This window comes from Cydia fagiglandana, chromosome 19, assembly GCF_963556715.1.
Source record: "Cydia fagiglandana chromosome 19, ilCydFagi1.1, whole genome shotgun sequence".
NCBI lineage: Eukaryota > Metazoa > Arthropoda > Insecta > Lepidoptera > Tortricidae > Cydia > Cydia fagiglandana.
This window is the reverse complement of record NC_085950.1, coordinates 9,266,807-9,282,517: the sequence shown is the minus strand read 5'-3', so window position 1 is coordinate 9,282,517 and position 15,711 is coordinate 9,266,807. Positions and strand designations below refer to the sequence as shown.

The window sequence follows — 15,711 nt, the reverse complement described above, 5'->3', positions numbered from 1 at the left end:
CTGCCTAGCTGGATCCTGGTGCTGGCGCTGTGTCTCGCCATCATCTCTGACGCGGCTGGCTTCCAGCCCGTCTCCTACATTGTTATCACTGACATGTTTACCTTCCATGTAAGTATTTAGCATCAGGCTGGAGCCTGCCTGGCTGGATCCCGGTGCTGGCGCTGTGTCTCGCCATCATCTCTGACGCGGCTGGCTTCCAGCCCGTCTCCTACATTGTTATCACTGACATGTTTACCTTCCATGTAAGTATTTAGCATCAGGCTGGAGCCTGCCTGGCTGGATCCTGGTGCTGGCGCTGTGTCTCGCCATCATCTCTGACGCGGCTGGCTTCCAGCCCGTCTCCTACATTGTTATCATAGACATTATGTTTACCTTCCATGTAAGTATTTAGCATCAGGCTGGAGCCTGCCTGGCTGGATCCCGGTGCTGGCGCTGTGTCTCGCCATCATCTCTGACGCGGCTGGCTTCCAGCCCGTCTCCTACATTGTTATCACTGACATGTTCACCTTCCATGTAAGTATTTAGCATCAGGCTGGAGCCTGCCTGGCTGGATCCCGGTGCTGGCGCTGTGTCTCGCCATCATCTCTGACGCGGCTGGCTTCCAGCCCGTCTCCTACATTGTTATCACTGACATGTTCACCTTCCATGTAAGTATTTAGCCTCAGACTGGAGCCTGCCTGGCTGGATCCCGGTGCTGGCACTGTGTCTCGCCATCATCTCTGACGCGGCTGGCTTCCAGCCCGTCTCCTACATTGTTATCACTGACATGTTCACCTTCCATGTAAGTATTTAGCCTCAGGCTGGAGCCTGCCTGGCTGGATCCCGGTGCTGGCACTGTGTCTCGCCATCGTCTCTGACGCGGCTGGCTTCCAGCCCGTCTCCTACATTGTTATCACTGACATGTTCACCTTCCATGTAAGTATTTAGCCTCAGGCTGGAGCCTGCCTGGCTGGATCCCGGTGCTGGCACTGTGTCTCGCCATCGTCTCTGACGCGGCTGGCTTCCAGCCCGTCTCCTACATTGTTATCACTGACATGTTCATCTTCCATGTAAGTATTTAGCCTCAGGCTGGAGCCTGCCTGGCTGGATCCCGGTGCTGGCACTGTGTCTCGCCATCGTCTCTGACGTGGCTGGCTTCCAGCCCGTCTCCTACATTGTTATCACTGACATGTTCACCTTCCATGTAAGTATTTAGCCTCAGGCTGGAGCCTGCCTGGCTGGATCCCGGTGCTGGCACTGTGTCTCGCCATCGTCTCTGACGCGGCTGGCTTCCAGCCCGTCTCCTACATTGTTATCACTGACATGTTCACCTTCCATGTAAGTATTTAGCCTCAGGCTGGAGCCTGCTTGGCTGGATCCCGGTGCTGGCCCTGTGTCTCGCCATCGTCTCTGACGTGGCTGGCTTCCAGCCCGTCTCCTACATTGTTATCACTGACATGTTCACCTTCCATGTAAGTATTTAGCCTCAGGCTGGAGCCTGCTTGGCTGGATCCCGGTGCTGGCCCTGTGTCTCGCCATCGTCTCTGACGTGGCTGGCTTCCAGCCCGTCTCCTACATTGTTATCACTGACATGTTCACCTTCCATGTAAGTATTTAGCCTCAGGCTGGAGCCTGCTTGGCTGGATCCCGGTGCTGGCCCTGTGTCTCGCCATCGTCTCTGACGTGGCTGGCTTCCAGCCCGTCTCCTACATTGTTATCACTGACATGTTCACCTTCCATGTAAGTATTTAGCCTCAGGCTGGAGCCTGCTTGGCTGGATCCCGGTGCTGGCCCTGTGTCTCGCCATCGTCTCTGACGTGGCTGGCTTCCAGCCCGTCTCCTACATTGTTATCACTGACATGTTCACCTTCCATGTAAGTATTTAGCCTCAGGCTGGAGCCTGCCTGGCTGGATCCCGGTGCTGGCTCTGTGTCTCGCCATCGTCTCTGACGCGGCTGGCTTCCAGCCCGTCTCCTACATTGTTATCACTGACATGTTTACTTTCCATGTAAGTATTAAGGTTTCTGGAATGAGCCCAAAATTACATTTAGCATTTAGATTAGAGAGATTTTTAAATTAGAATATGGTCAACCATTTTAACCATCAATTTAGCTACGACCCTAAGGGCCACTTGCACCATTCACTAACCCGGGGTTAACCGGTTAAATCGTCGAATTACCATGGTTACCAGTACAATTGGACACTGGGTTAACGGTTTAACCGATTAACTCCAGGTTAGTGGAATGGTGGAAGTGGGCCTAACTGGTGTAACAATCGCGGAGCGTGATCGTACATAGATATAGCAAGACAACGGCGTATTTGTTATTAATATTTCATTATAAACGCATGTAAATAAAGTGGTCATGCAATTTTGTAGCTCGGTTCACAACTTAACACCCATTTACAACACAAGCAAAACACCCTCAAAATAATTTTGCCAGTATTTACTAAGGCCCACTTGCGCCATCCCACTAACCCGGGGTTATGCGGTTAAACTGTTTACTCAGTGTCAAATTGTACTGGTAACCATGGTAACTCCAGGTTTAACTGGTTAACCCCGGGTTAGTGGAATGGTGCAAGTGGGCCTTAGGCGCTTATTATGTACTGTAGACTGTAGACAAGTTTACATAACTCTTAAGTACCTAATATCTGAGAGAGATGGCTAAAAGTGCTCTCGATTGCAACGTGTCAAATTCTAATATAAAAACTACAATTTTGCGTGAGCCACCTCTTAAACATTGTCTTTTTGTCCAGCTCCGTGGTCAAGTCTCCTCCTTCATCAACGTGTGCGGGAAAGGCGCCAACTTCATCCAAATCAAGGGCTTCCACGCCCTCAACCAAGCCATAGGCATCCAGTTCACCTTCCTAATCTTCGCGCTCATCTGCTTCGGATCCTGTCTGTTCTCCATCATCTTCTTCCCTGAGACCAGGGGACGGTCCATCGATGAGATATATAAGGAGCTTGCTGGGAAACATAAGAAGGACGATAGTCAAAATCAACAAGTCTGAGCATAGACTAGGAATCCTCTAGGCTGAGTTTAGAGCAATTATTTCATGAAACCGATGATGCCAAAAATACGGAGGTGAGCGAAGGTGAGCGAAGTTCCGTGCCGTGATTTGTCCGTTCAAAGACACGGACGTCACACAAAGACACTTTCGAATCGAACATGGAGTAAATTTACCGTATGCGTGGCAGAGGGGGTAGCGCGACTATGCTCAGTCTGGAGGATGTTTTGTCTGTGGGTCTGAGTTTAACTCAGGGCTCGGAAACCGTTTTATTTTTCAAACCGGTTTCGTTCATTCACCCGGGAACGGAAAGGATTTCGTTTCCGTTTGCGGTTACCGGTTGAAGAACAGTTCTCATGAGATACTGATTTATGCCAAATTCGCTCGCCTTCCGTTTTTGTGGAACGAAATTAACCGGTTAATTGAAAATATCGAAGCGAGATAGAACGAGGAAGTATTGCTATCTCTTTAACGAATAACAACGAGTTTAACCGAGAGTCTTCAAAAGCCAAGAGTAACTGGTATTATGTCGTTCTCTGCGAACCATAAAATTCCGTTCTCTCTTGTTACCGGTTAGGAGAGGATGTAATTTTTTAGTTCGCGTTCCGTCAACTAACCGGTTTTTCTATGAAATAATGAAACGGTTTTGGAACGTTATTAACAGGTATTTTAATACCGGTTCCGAGCCCTGGTTTAGCTAGTCTAAAAATAAGTCGATTTTGCTGAGTGTACCAAGGAGTGACAAGCTACTTAGATGTGTGGTACTATATTTCCTAAACTAGTAAACCAAAGAGGAAATGTTGATTTAAGAGCATTGCAATACATTGAGCATAAATGAACCCTTTTCAAGGCCGCAACAATCTACAGTCGCCATCAGATATATCGGAGCGGCCAAGGTGTTCACAAATATCTGAACACGCCTCTATCGTCAAGGCGTTAGAGTGCGCGTTCAGATATTGTGAACACCTTGGCCGCTCCGATATATCTGATGGCGACTGTACAAGGTTTTCCGAAAAAATCCAAATATATTCCAATGAATCAAGCTTTGATAACTCTTTTGAAGATAAGTCGTATTTTTAGGTTCAAATCTAATTTGAGCCTTAATTCGGATTGCTAAGGTTGAAATTCTATTGGCGTGTATGTGGTCGATAAATCTACTATGCCTAGAAAAGGGTTAGACATATGGGGCATTATCTATGAAAAGGGACCTTATTGTCGATGGTGCTTACGCCGCACAGCGTCGCGCGGCATTGTATTTATATCGGAGCATCATTAATAATGGCGTAAGCACCATCGACAATAAGGTCCCTTTTCATAGATAATGTCACATATGGAGGTAATCACAGCTCTATACGTAAGGGCTGAGTACAAACTAATCTGTAAATCACGACACAGAACTGTTTAGTCATATTAGGCGAATAGAAGAAATACCCTGTAGGGCTAGTAGGTAGTTACCTAAGTTGTACGCTACGCAAAAGAACCGACCAGGGGGCCAATTTTTGAATTTCGATCGCTCGATTTCGTCCCTCGAAAATCGGTGGAAAACGGCGAAATGCTAATTTTTGAAATACGAGCGATCGAAATTTGGAATCTAGTGGTATTGACCACTCGATTTCAATTCTATTAGTAGAATTTAAACGCCTGGTAGTGGAGATATCATTTAACGAAATACACAAAATAGAGTGGTAGAATTTCAAAAATCGGCCCCCAGTATGAAATGAGTAGGTTACTGAGTAACCATAATAATTGTATTGGAAAATAATTTATTGCGGCTATTTTACGTTTAAGGATACTGTGTAATACAAAAATATGTGATTTACCCGGCCAATATTCTATTGAAACTAGTGATCCAAAGGACTCGAGCCTTTTAGCTCTTTTTTTAGGGCTCGCCTCATCTCTTGACGCCTAAAAGGCTAAAAGTCTATTTAGCTCTTTAGCCCCCGAGCCTAGTTCTATTTAAGATCCTAGACTCTTGGGGCTAATAACCTTATTAAGCCCCAAGAGTCTAGGCTTTTAAATAGAACTAGGCTCGGGGGCTAAAGAGCTAAATAGGCTTTGTTTTAGGGACTTAATAAGGTTATTAGCCCTAAGAGTCGAATCTAGGCTCTTAAATATAACTAGGCTCGGGGGATAAAGAGCTTAATAGGCTTTTAGCCTTTTAGGCGTCAAGAGATGAGGCGAGCCCTAAAAAAAGAGCTCTAAAGGCTCGAGTCTTTTGGATCACTAATTGAAACATGGCTGCATAGAACTTACGAGTGTTTAACTCTACATAAAAATAGGAACTTCTTTTTTTTTCATTTTAAATAGGATGTGTGCTTGACAATGATGCTGCTTGGGCAACAATAATTATATTCAACAAAGTCTTTGGAATTCTCATTTTCTGTGTAACTATTTTTCAAAATATTACAATTTACCTCATTTAAGGGGGAGCAGTGTACAGTTAGAAGTTTGAAAAGATTTCCAAATTATAGGAAGAGCTTTTTGGACACTTACTTTTTAGTAAACGTGGGAAAACGTTTCACCTTAGAATGAGATCTAATTATTTATTATTATTTCGTATTGGATAAAGTCAATTAATTTAAAATCCATAATTTAATTTCTGGTTTTCACCTTACCCCTATTGTATCCGAATAGTCAGTATTTCAGTGATATACATAATCAATCAATTTGATTATAAAAAATAGTTTTCTTATTTTTAATTGAATCCGTGTTGGAGAAAATTGGCATGAATTTAGTATGTTTGAGAAAACAATTAAACTAAAGAAATGCTTCTTTATTTATTTTATGAAAGATTCTAATTGAAGCGTAATGTACTTTGTAATGCACTTCAGGCCTTACGAGAATAGTAAAAATGTACCCAATTAAATAATATCATCAGTTTATAATGATATTCATCCAAGTGATAGTTACATTATACGTTACAATAAATATAAATATATTTTAGTGCCTTAAGAATTTCTATTAGCAAGACGTTTGTAAAGGTATTGGCACCGAACTCAACAGTGGTAAGATAGTCTGTACATAATAATATATGTATGTATGTATTTATTTTTGTATGTACATATTATGTTTGTGTCAAATATTCCACCGTAGCATCGAAACAACGGCGCCGATTGTGATGGTGCATGCGTTTTAACCGACTTCCAAAACATACTCCACACGACAGAAATCCATATTTTGGATTTGTTTTTTTAAAGTTTTATCTCGTAAACAAATTTATATTATTTCGCGTTAAACATTTTTGGCGCCTTCTTGATGATGTAAGGCAAAAGCCATAAGCATAACAAAAATGTTATCTGATTATGATTATATTATTTTACAAGACTAAATGAGTTGCTTCACGGTGCTGTCACAAATCAAACAATGAATTCGTTATTATATCTCAATAATATGTTATATGATTGTAAAGTGAACAAATATGCGGTTTTGCACACTTCAAACAGATGAACCGAACCGAATGTCGAGTCGATTTACTTAGGGTGTCGTTCCTAATAAAAAAGTTGTTTTCATTCTCTTAATTACTCAAATTCTGACGAAAAAGTTGTATTTTACTCACAAGAGTGGCAAAGGAACTTGATGCATATTTCGAGTTGTTTTCTTATGTTGGCTGGTAGAATTGACTTTTAAATTGAATGATGGTTTTGAATGATAATTAAATATTTAATCACGTCTATTTGGAATTGATTTTGATTGATTACAGCTAGTATTTTCCTCGCGTTAGTGTGGTGAAAAATGTTGTGTTTTATTCGCTCTTGCGGATAAAATGCAACTTTGTCATTAGTTTTTGAAGAATAAAGAGAGGCTTTTTTACGACTTGCTGTGGTTATAATAATGATATTCTGCAATCAACAAAAAATACAAGAAATCTAAGTTCATACCGTTACATAAAATGCTCCACGTACGTATGTAAATTAAATATCGATTTTCCCATATTATTTTATGAAATTAAATGAATTCAAATATTATTTATTTGATGTGCTTATTATATGTCATAGATATGTATTGATTTAGGTATAAATAAGTAAATTGAAAAAGTGATCTAAGTATCTGATCAACATTACTATAATAAAGGATAGATCCTAGTGTTAGTCCCCTAAAAAGTTTGTGGTCAAAAAATTTTTGGTTAAATTATATTTTGGTAGACAGAGAAGCATGGCGTTCCTTAGTGTCAGAGGCCAAGATCCACTTCGGGTCGCTGCGCCACGGCAGTAAGCAAGTAAGTAAGTATATTTTGGTATAAATAAGTACCTAATAATCATTGGAACTATGTGATAAAAAAATGTAAATACTATTATAATTAAGATCTATAAGTATGCCATTTTAAGATTTTTCGTATAAGGCCAATAATACGAATATTTATGTGTAGAAATGCCATAGTTATTAAAGTAAATAAATTAAATTATATCAAATTGGGATATTTTATTAGGTACATTGTAACCCTTATGTTTCCGGTGTAACCTGCTTGTTGTTTTGCTTTTGTGATTATTAGGGTTCCGTACCTCAAAAGGAAAAAACGGAACCCTTATAGAATCGCTCGTGCGTCTGTCTGTCTCTCCGTCTGTCAAAGCCTATTTTATTTTCTCGGAAACTACTGGACCAATTAAGTTGAAATTTGGTACACATATATAAATTAGTGACCCAAAGATGGACATATTTTTTTTAATAGATTTATTCAGTATGATTTAACGTATTTATGATTTTAATATGCATATTTACGTGTCTCTCATTGAAAGAAATATTTTCAACTCCATTTTAACTCCCTTTTGTGGGGTGAATTTTTGAAAACGCATTATTTTTCTAAATAGTTTGAAGTTACTCAATCGAAAAAAAAAATCGTACTCGATAAAAACATTCACTTCTTTTTAACCTCTTTGGGAATACTTAAAAAATCCGGTCAAGTGCGAGTATGATTCGCAATTCAAGGGTTCCGTATATCATATAATTAAAAAAAACCGGCCAAGTGCGAGTAGGACTCGCGTTTCTAGGGTTCCGTACATAAGTCCGACTCACGCTTGTCTGCACATTTCTAATAGGTTTTACTGCCATCTATAGGTACTTAAAGAACTATTTTGAGTATTTTTTTCAAAATTTTAGACCCAGTAGTTTCGGAGGTAAAGGGGGGGGGGGGGTGGTAATTTTTTGGCGATTTTCTTAAATAACTTCGAACCTATGTCTTTTAAAATTATAAAAAAATATGTCCATCTTTGGGTCACTAATTTACATATGTGTACCAAATTTCAACTTAATTGGTCCAGTAGTTTCCGAGAAAATAGGCTGCGATAGACGGACAGACAGACAGACAGACGCACGAGTGATCCTATAAGGGTTCCGTTATTTTCCTTTTGAGGTACGGAACTCTAAAAATTGTGTGTGTGTTGGAAAACCCGAATAGGTCGTATCAAAAACCAGATGTAAAGGAAATGTTTGCTCATGCTGAAACGGAGACCTTCCTCCTGACTGTACCTTAATGATTACATGATTAACTTACATTACTAAGGTTAATACCTCATCATAGGCCTTTTCGTTTATATCAGACGATTTATGGTGTAACAGCGTTTTTGATGGCCGAATAGACCGATGCGAGATCGACATGGTCTACCACAGGTCTGAGTCTGACAAGAGCAGTTTGCGGAAACCGGTACTGAGACACCTTGTCGTCGTCTTTGCCTCTTGTCAGCAAGTGCGGCGAACAGGGGGCCGATTTTTGAATTTGGGTCGCTCGATTTCGTCACTCGAAAATCTGTGGAAAACGACGAGATGCTGATTTTTGAAATACGAGCGATCAAAATTTGGAATCTATTGGTATTGACCACTCGATTTCAATTCTATTAGTAGAATTTAAATGCCTAGTGGTGGAGATATTATTTAACAAAATACACGAAATCGAGTGGTCGAATTTCAAAAATCGGCCTCCAGGTCTCATCACAAAACTTGCGACCCTCCACACGTTTGCGCCATTCCGTCCGCTGCTCTGCGAGCCTCTCCCAGTCTTGGTGGTCGATATGGAAGACAATCATGTCCCTCTTTGCGCAATCTTTAATGGCTTCTCTACACGATGGGCCAGCGCCGGCCACTCGAAGGGATGCAGCTATGCGGTAGAATGAGATAGCAACATCACTTGCTCCCTCTAACGCATCAATGCGGCCCTTGGAGTGGCCGGCGCTGGCCCATCGTGTACAGGAGCCATAAAGCGAAGCAATGGCCTCTCAACGTTACGTTTTGCATTCGCAACCGCACCAAGAAGAACAGCCGGCCTAGCCAAGGTTACAATCGCTATCGCTTCGACAACGAAAAGCATTATGTCTCTCTATCACTCTTCCATATTAGTGTGACAGTGACAGTTGCGTTTCGATCGCTACGAAGCGTAAGCGATTGGCATCTTGGCTACGCGGCCAGGACGAGGTAGTCGAGAGGGTTCCATCCTGTGCACATGCCATGGTTAATACCTACGGCAATTAATTGCTATGCAATTCACGATCCTTGCGTGGGTAGTTCCTAAATTATTGAAGTGCGATATGTTAATTATACAGTAGTTATACAATTATGATCTGTGAAAAATAAATAAAGATTATGTTGAGTTTTTTATTTATTTGCTATAGGTATTTGTCTATACCGCGACTTTGAAAATCATGTCTCGCTTAACCGCTGGAGGGTTATACGCTGTAATCGTACTTATGCTTAAATAAAGAAACTTAATGTCATCATCATCATCATCATTTCAGCCTAAGTATATACGTCCCACTGCTGAGCACAGACCTCCTCTCGTGCGCGAGACTTAATGTCCATCCATTAAATTAAAAGAAAAGTGTAGGTACGTTTAAATAATATATACCTACGTAAAATAAATAAAATATACGTTTTTGCACTAAAACATTTTACTTTCCAAGTAAGATTTTTTTACGATAATCAATTTAAATATGATTTTAAATGGATTTTTATAGAATTTTCATTTTGATATTTAACTCCTCATTCCACAAAAAACAATAGTTTTACCTAAATTGAATTCCTTATGGCATTAAGTCCGCCTTTTGTACTATAAGATTTTTCTTTTGTGCAATAAAGATTAAATAAATAAATAATAAAATAAATAAATTGTTAATTGAAGGTACCCTCAAGAAACACTATAAAAATTATGCATTTAAATTTCCTCATAATACTCGAAATGAAAAGTACCTAAATCCTATTTTTTATTCCGTAGATCAAAATGACATTTCCTAGTATGAACATAAAATTTCATTTTATAGTATGAAATGTCATTTTAGTCTACCGAATAAAAAAATAGACTTTAGAGTGTTTAATTCGAGTGAAAGGCATCATTTCATCCCTTGGTTATAACAGTCTACTATTTAATCTCCTGTTGAGCTCAAACACGGAAAATCCCAAAATAATAAATCATCGAATCTAGTCACGTCAGGTAAATAATATAAAACTTTATTTACCTTCAAAAGCCAGAAGCATAAGATTGGTTTGGTTTGTTCATATTTTATGAGATCAGTCAATAGTTTGAACAAATTTTATTTATGAGCAATAAAACTCTTTTAAAATTACTGCAGTTTGTTAAAAAACCGGGCCAGTGCGAGTCGGACTCGCGCACGAAGGGTTCCGTACCATAATGCAAAAAAAAGCAGAAAAAAAACGGTCACCCATCCAAGTACTCACCACTCCCGACGTTGCTTAACTTTGGTCAAAAATCACGTTTGTTGTATGGGAGCCCCATTTAAATCTTTATTTTATTATGTTTTTAGTATTTGTTGTTATAGCGGCAACAGATATACATCATCTGTGAAAATTTCAACTGTCTAGCTATCACGGTTCGTGAGATACAGCCTGGTGACAGACGGACGGACGGACGGACGGACGGACGGACGGACGGACGGACGGACGGACGGACAGCGAAGTCTTAGTAATAGGGTCCCGTTTTACCCTTTGGGTACGGAACCCTAAAAATGTGTGTTTTCGTAAATATTGCAATCTAAATGATTTTCGCTAGGGGTTATTAATCTACACACATGTAAAGTCTCCGATTGCAAGTAAGTCCCAAGGAAAATAAATCATGGCCGTAGATCTATTAGGTACTTCCATTACTGATTTTGTGAAATTGTCTTGTCTTGTTTGGTTTCCTCTCATTCGATATGAAAAGTAGAGTGTTTAACTCGGGTGAAGGCACCATTTCTGTCTCGGACGCAGTGAGAGCGCCAAACTACCTCGACAGAAATGGGTGCCTTTCAACCCTTGGTTAACAATCTACTATTTTTTTACTAGGTGTTAAGATATTAGGTTTCATTGAGCTGTCGAGTGAATTTGATAGTCTACTGCAGCGGTTGGCAACAGGCGGCCCGTCTCACTTGCGGCCCGCGAGCCTCCCTGGTTAATATTTAATGTCAGATAGCCATTAAATATTAACAAAGTGCGGCCCGCATCAACTTCGTTAACTACTATGTGGCCCTTGGCTGCTAAAAGGGCGCCGACCGCTAGTACTGGATAGAGAGCTTGTCAGTCCAGTACCGTGTTCAGGCCACAAAACTTGCTGAGTGGCCTAATGAAGGTACGAAATTGAAAAGCTCGATTATATCACTAATGTATACAATACTTTTTCTACGAGTCATCTAGAATAATATTTTTTCTACTTTAAAAACTAAATAATTAAGAGCCCACCAACGTGCACACTAGCGCCACAGCTAAATAATCCTGAAAAAATGTATACATAGGTATTTATGAACTCGACTGTAGCTACCAAGGTTGACACTTACATACTGATGAAGTCAGTGTTTTTCAAAGTGTGGGTCGCGACCCCCAGGGGAGTCGCGGCACATGTCCAGAGGGGTCGCGAAACTCAGTCCTGAAAGAAACTTATGGAAAGCAGATTTCATTTTTTTAACTTAAAAATAATCCAATCCTTTAAAATTTAACGGTCGTTAACGTACAGTATAACGTATCAATAAAACAAAACATTATTAGATAGGTAAACTTTATTTTTTAAACAGTTAAATAAGTTAAGATCTGTTAGACCAGTCAAATTAGATTTTTTCCAGGAATTAATTACCAGCAAGCTGGAAATCGTCTAAATACCTTCATTTGGTTCTAAATTAGTGTAATCCGAGTTTGCTCCATTCCAGGAGTTGCGGAGAAATTTCTGCTCTTTTTTCAGTTTTTTGCTTGTAGTTCGAAAATCGTACGTCCGACGGAAAATTGGCTCTAATTGTGGTAAAAATCGATATCTGAAATCGTGAATTAGTACCTAGTTAAACATTGTAAAAAGTGGTTGCCACTTTGAATTTGTTTTTTTTTTGGTAAAATCTTGTTAAATCCGAAATATTTTACCAGTGTCTGATCTCCAACAACCTTGCTGTTAGTTTGCTGTTAGTGACATTAATTTTGACGGTGGGTTCCTCTATTTCGAGTGGTTTTGTCAATCCAAGGTAAAATGTCAAGGCTTTCAAAATTTATCCACACCTCCTGGGATGGAGCAAACTTAGATTATTCGCATTTAGGACCAAATGAAGGTATTAAAATGATGTGGAGCTTGCTGGGAATTAATTTCACAAAACGCTTTTTTGGATCTCATGAACCGTGATAGATGATTTTCACAGATGATGAATTTTGATTTTTTTGCCAGTCCGACTCGCACTTGGCCGGTTTTTTTTTATTTTGATATCGACCATTGATGGACTGTGAGAAAAGAGGTCGTAGAATGTATGGGACCCCATACATTTCATTTCATTGATTTTTGAATTTCATGGAAAACGGCGAAATATACTGGGTCAAGCAAATCTTGTCAGTAGCAAACGGCGGCAAATTTGAAAAATCGCGGGTTAGCAACACTGTGTTCTAATAATTCGAAAATCGCGTGTCATCTGTGTTTTATCTGTGGAATGTGGATCGCGAATGACAGCCATCATCTTGTTTGTTTACAAATGGTTTACAATGTTTACATTCTGAATCGATTCTATTTCAAGAGATATTTCTGCTGTCACACCATTAAATACCAATATATTAAATAAGACTGTGCTTAATTAAAGCTAAGGTGCCTACAATGCCTACAGTGCCAACTGAGAAATCTAATAAAATATGAAAATCCAGTATGACATCTACCTGCTGAAGCAATGCTTTTATTCATACATTCTTGTTTAACGGCATAGTCCACTTACAATTTTATTTTGAGATCTTCAAATTAGTTAATCATTTTTATCAACATCACACACTGCTTTTAAATCGTCCGTCCATACGTATTAATAACAATTTCAAACATTTTCAATAGAGAATCCGCGAGTGACAATTTGAATTGACGTACGTGACAAGGCGCGCTCAGCGGAAAAAAAGTTTTGTTTCGATGTACATTGTACATTGCTGCTTTTCTTAGGGCAATACTACTCTTTGAGTGTTGCCCTACTTTAGTTTGCTTTACATTGCTACTGACAAGATTTGCTTGACGCATAATAATTATATAATTTTTAAAATATGAGCGATAGAAATTGGGAATCTAGTGGTATTGGCCACTCTTTTTCAATTCTATTAGTAGAATTTAAATGCCTAGTAGTGGAAATATTATTGCGCGAAATACACGAAATCGAGCGGTCGAATTTCAAAAATCGGCCCCGTGTTTTCTTTCCGCACAGACTCTATATAGATATAAAAACGTAGGTCATAAAGGGCCGTGACACCATATAGTTTGAAAAACACTGGATTAAGTCAATATGACTAGAGGGTATTACTGCGATGTTCTTTTTTTTAAATATTTTTTTTAATATTAATAAATATACTTGGTCAAGCAGATCTTGTCAGTAGAAAAAGGCGGCAAATTTGAAAAATGTAGGCGCGAAGGGATATCGTCCCATAGAAAATTTGAATTTCGCGCCTTTTTTTACTGACAAGATTTGCTTGACCAGCTATAAATAAATATTATTTATAGGACATTCTTACACAGATTGACCAAGCCCCACAGTAAGCTCAAGAAGGCTTGTGTTGTGGGTACTCAGACAAAGATATATATAATATATAAATACTTAAATACATATAGAAAACAACCATGACTCAGGAACAAATATCTGTGTCATCACACAAATAAATGCCCTTACTGGGATTCGAACCCAGGACCATCGGCTTTACAGGCAGGGTCACTACCCACTAGGCCGGCCAGACCGGTCGTCAAAATGTTCTGCCGCCAGAGTGCAGCACTAGCGCCTCTAGTAAACCATTTTTCGGCAAGTTTAAACAGACAATAAAAAAATATGACATTGATGCATCAAGGCGGTTTGTTAACAAGAGCCTACCGGAAACGCAAAATCAAATCTTAGTTATCTGCCCCTTTATTGCTCGAATATGCAAGAGTGATAGAGAGGTTTGATAACGATATTTCGATTTTCCTGTTTCGCGGTAGACCCCCGATTGGGATGGATTATGATTGTGGCGCCCCCTACGCAGAGTTTCGCGTAATATTCCCTATTATCTCCATGTCTATGTATGACGCAAATTTGTAATTATTTAATAACATTTTCCAAGAAATTGATGGAATGCCACATGACATTCTCTGGGGAAAATGGAATGTCTTGACACATGACATCCTTTGTGGAAAAACCCGCTGCACCTCTAGCACAACTGGCCGCGACAGGCGTGAGAAGTGACAGATCGGCGCGACTTGGCGGCTTGTCGCGTGTTGGCAGCACAACTCACGCGCGAGAGCCGCGACAAACTCGCGATCAGGTGTCACTGTCAGAAAATGACAACGATCGCGACTTTGAACTAAAATCCGTAGCACAACTGGCTATTTTGAGACAAAATATTCTCTCGTCTTTATGTCAATCCGCGAGTCGAAGTCTACGCGACTTTATAACGCGACTCGCTCTCGCGGGTGGTTTGCTTGTACTTTTGTAACTAAACTCATGATAATTATAACTTAAAACAAGTTTCATATATTATGTAATAATATAATTTGTATAATTACTTATTGCCCTAAGGAATAAGGAAGTATGGAACAATCACTAAATGCGCTTTACGCACTCTTATATTGATTATGCACGGTGATACCTACAAGTACCACAACACACCCATCATGTTTACAACTTTAATTTCAAACAGCTAGTTTGTAGGTACTCAATTAAGTAATTAGGTACATATGTAGGATTTTTAAATTTCAATTCAGGTTCGTAAGTTTGTAAAAGTAATCCTAAGACTTCCTTACACAAAACTTTCATCAACCTAACAACGGAGCCCGCTTGCTTGTACATAAATGAAGCCGATGAGGTGGGTAGGTACAAATGTTCAAAACAAACTATCCAACTTATTAAGTAAGCCATAGTCTTAGTAGTAATATTTAGGATCACGGTTAGATGTCTAATTTCAACAATCTCTTACTATTTAGGTACCGTTTGGAACCTTCCTCGACTTCAACAAAACATACCTACATGTGGCCTGTGCCCGCTGCATCGTACTGTAACAGAATGATGTAATACGTGGCTATAACAGGATCATGTCCGGCTCAAAATCATGCTTTGTATGAAATATTATCAGTCATCACCCACTAAACCATTCCGTCCCCTGCCATCACCATACCGTGACGTGACTGGACCGAGCCGACCAACAACATTTTGAAGGAGTTATTACGCTCATGTCATAGTCTGCGTAGGTAGCATAGGTACGGTTATCATATGGTCTACCATATTGAAACTCCTCTAGATCAAACCCGTGTTCTAGATGTTTCACTTCATGTTTGACAGGGCCTGATACGAT

At 39.8% G+C, this 15,711-nt stretch overlaps 1 protein-coding gene across 1 annotated transcript in view; it reads left to right on the top strand.

Moving 5' to 3' along the window:
• LOC134673794 (facilitated trehalose transporter Tret1-like) overlaps positions 1–3,910 on the top strand; it is a 32,806-nt gene extending 28,896 nt beyond the window's left edge. Inside the window, exon 10 of the mRNA XM_063531822.1 lies at positions 2,734–3,910. Coding sequence (XP_063387892.1) covers positions 2,734–2,988 — 255 coding nt within the window. The 3' untranslated portion in view covers positions 2,989–3,910. The remainder of the gene's footprint in view (positions 1–2,733) is intronic.
• The last annotated feature ends 11,801 nt before the right edge of the window (positions 3,911–15,711 follow it).